At 39.0% G+C, this 2,852-nt stretch overlaps 1 protein-coding gene across 1 annotated transcript in view; it reads left to right on the top strand.

Moving 5' to 3' along the window:
• Nucleotides 1-681: 681 nt before the first annotated feature.
• The window catches only part of LOC102255872 (complement receptor type 1-like), a gene marked incomplete at its 3' end in the record, with an annotated part of 46,122 nt that continues 43,951 nt past the window's right edge, over nt 682-2,852 (top strand). The window contains exon 1 of the mRNA XM_014531601.1: nt 682-747. Within this exon, the coding sequence (XP_014387087.1) occupies nt 682-747 (66 nt within the window). The remainder of the gene's footprint in view (nt 748-2,852) is intronic.

The following is a 2,852-nucleotide window of genomic DNA, read 5'->3' as shown; positions in this document are numbered from 1 at the left end:
AAAGACATGTCCGCAGCTAGGAGAGCCCCTCAATGGCCGTATAGTCTATATATCTTATGTAAATGAAGCTGACAAGTTTGGTTATCAAGCTCACTATATTTGTAATGAGGGGTAAGTTGCTCCTTAGAGGAATACAGTAAATGTTACTATTTCGGTTTGCTTCTCTTCTTCAGCATTCCCATAATGTTGAGTTCATCTTGCTTTCTGTGTAACAAGTTGTACTTCCAGCCAATCAACTCTTGGGCTTTTTATGCAGACTGAGAAGATGTGTAATGACTAGAAATTAAAAGTGAAGGAAAGGAAACTTTTATAATACTACATGCAAGAATAAGCCTATCATTAGCATTAAACTTGTAGTAATCTTGATGACATTACTTTAACAACAACTTGTATCCTATTTAAAATGGCCAACTCTCAGAGTTGAAGGAGGGCTTATAGACTTGGTAGGTAGGTTTACCCACCAAAGATATTGTTCATGGATATAACTCTGTAAAGTGTTACCTGGTGAACATTGACCTGGTTAGCCTGGACTATAATATTGATCAAAATCCTTTTGTTGGAAAACATGAGTTTTGAGGTAGCTATAAAGGAGTGAACGTCTCAAAAACAAGTACTGCGCACTTAATAGTAGTAGCCTTTTTTCTCTTGGTCTCTTTTAATCCTATATAATAAAAAACTAATATGCTAATTGACCAGCTAAATGACCTACTGGACGACCATCTGAACAACCTTCTGGATGATGCTGGGGTATGCAAGAGCCAAGGCAGCAGCAGGGGCTGCAAGGGCCAAGCCCCTTGCATGAATTTCGTGCACAACGCCTCTTGTAGCATATATTTAGACATTTATAAAAATGTGCATTTACAGGGTAAATGTAATACACTATGAAAAAGCAACTGATTTTTGATATTGACTTCGTATTCTGCTACTTTGCTGCATTAATTTATTTGTTCTAACAGGTTGTTTTTTTTTTTTTTGTGTGTGTGTGTGTGTGCGTGCGCGTGCATGCAAGCACACACAGTCTTTAGGATTTTCTCTCTCTCTTTTTTTTAATCCTCATCTGAGGATATTTTTCCATTGGTTTTTTAGGGAGAGTGGAAGAGAGAGGAAAAGATAGAGAGACATATAGAAATATCAATGTGAGAGAAATACATCAATTGGTTGCCTCCTGCAGGAGCCCTGACCAGGGCCTGGGCCAGGGATGAGCCTGCAACCAAGGTATGTGCCCTTGACCAGAAATGAACCCGGGATCCTTTTGGTCCGTAGGCTGACACTCTATCCACTGAGCCAAACTGCCTAGGGTGGGTTTTTTAAATATAAGATTTTATTATTTGCAAACAGTGATAATTTTATATCTTCATAACCCATTGGGCTGCCTTTTTAAAAACATATTTTATTGATTTTTTACAGAGAGGAAGGGGGAAGGATAGAGAGTTAGAAACATCAATGAGAGAGACATCAATCAGCTGCCTCCTGCACACTCCCCTCTGGAGATGTGCCCACAACCAGGGTACATGCCCTTGACCGGAATCGAACCTGGGACCTTTCAGTCCGCAGGCCGACACTCTATCAACTGAGCCAAACCAGTTAGGACTGACCTGCCTTTTAGTTCTTCTCTAGTTTCTCTGACTAAACTTCCAGTACTATGTTGAATAGAAATGGTAAAAGTGGGCATTCTTCCATTATTCCTGACCTTAGAAGAAAAGCTTTTGGATTTAAACCACTGAATAGGATGTTTGCTGTAGGTATTTCATCTATGGCATGTATTATCTTAAGGTACTTACCTTCTGTTCCTGGTTTGTTGAGTATTTACTATGCAAGAGTGTTGAATCCTGACAAATGCTCAATTGAAATGATCAAGTGGATTTACCCTTCATGCTGTTGATATGGCAGATTACATAGATGGATTTTCATATGTTGAGCCACCCTTGCATTCTGGGAATAAATCTCACTTGTGCATGGTGGATAATCTTTCTGATTTCTGTTTGCTGTAATTAGTTGCAGATTTTTGCATCAAGGTTCATAATGGATACTATTCTGTAGCTTTCTTTTCTTGTAGTGTCTTTTTTTGTTGTTGGCATCACAGTAATGCTGTTCTCATAGAATAAGTTCTGAAGGCTTCCTACCTCTAGGACCAAGTGGAAAGGCCTCTTTTGAGCATCTCCTTGAGTCACAGTTTGTTGGTGTGTTCTTAAAGCAGTTGATAGCACTGGGTTGCAGGCAAGCATAACATTTGGGTCATATAGCCATTGTATTTCAGGGGAGTTTGCAGAAAAGGTTCATAGATTCCACCCCACAGGCAAAGCACCAAGTGCAGGGCGGGCTGTTTCTGGATATTACAGTCAGACAGAGTGGCGTCTTCCTCCAAACATGCCCCCAAAAGCAGGTGCTGTTTGCCTGGAAAGATGCCCTCCTTGTCTTAAATTTTAGCTTTGACATTCTCAAAGGTGTCATTGGGCTCAAACTTGAGAGTGCTAGCCTTGCCCATCAGGGTATTCAGAAAGATCTGCCTTTCTGTGTCTGCTACTTCATGAAGGAAAAGAGAACAGCAAAACTAAAAACCACCACCAGATTTTCTGTTAGACAGCTGTTTTAAAGTCTTTGTCTAGTAGATCTTTTCTCAAGGTGTTTTTTTTTTCAGGGATACTTTTTATTGATTTACTTTTTCTTTGAATGGGTCATATTATCTTGTTTTTTTGTATGCATTGTGATTTTTGTTGTTGTTGTTGTTGAACTGAACATTTGAATCTAATAATGGAGAAACTATGGGAATCAGATTGCCATCCTTTTATAGGTGTTTGTTTTATATATATATATCTCCTATAAAAAAAGACACAAACATGGTAATTGACCAT

Source organism: Myotis brandtii, unplaced genomic scaffold, assembly GCF_000412655.1.
Source record: "Myotis brandtii unplaced genomic scaffold, ASM41265v1 scaffold8153, whole genome shotgun sequence".
NCBI classification, from domain to species: domain Eukaryota; kingdom Metazoa; phylum Chordata; class Mammalia; order Chiroptera; family Vespertilionidae; genus Myotis; species Myotis brandtii.
This window is presented reverse-complemented; position numbering and strand designations above follow the sequence as displayed.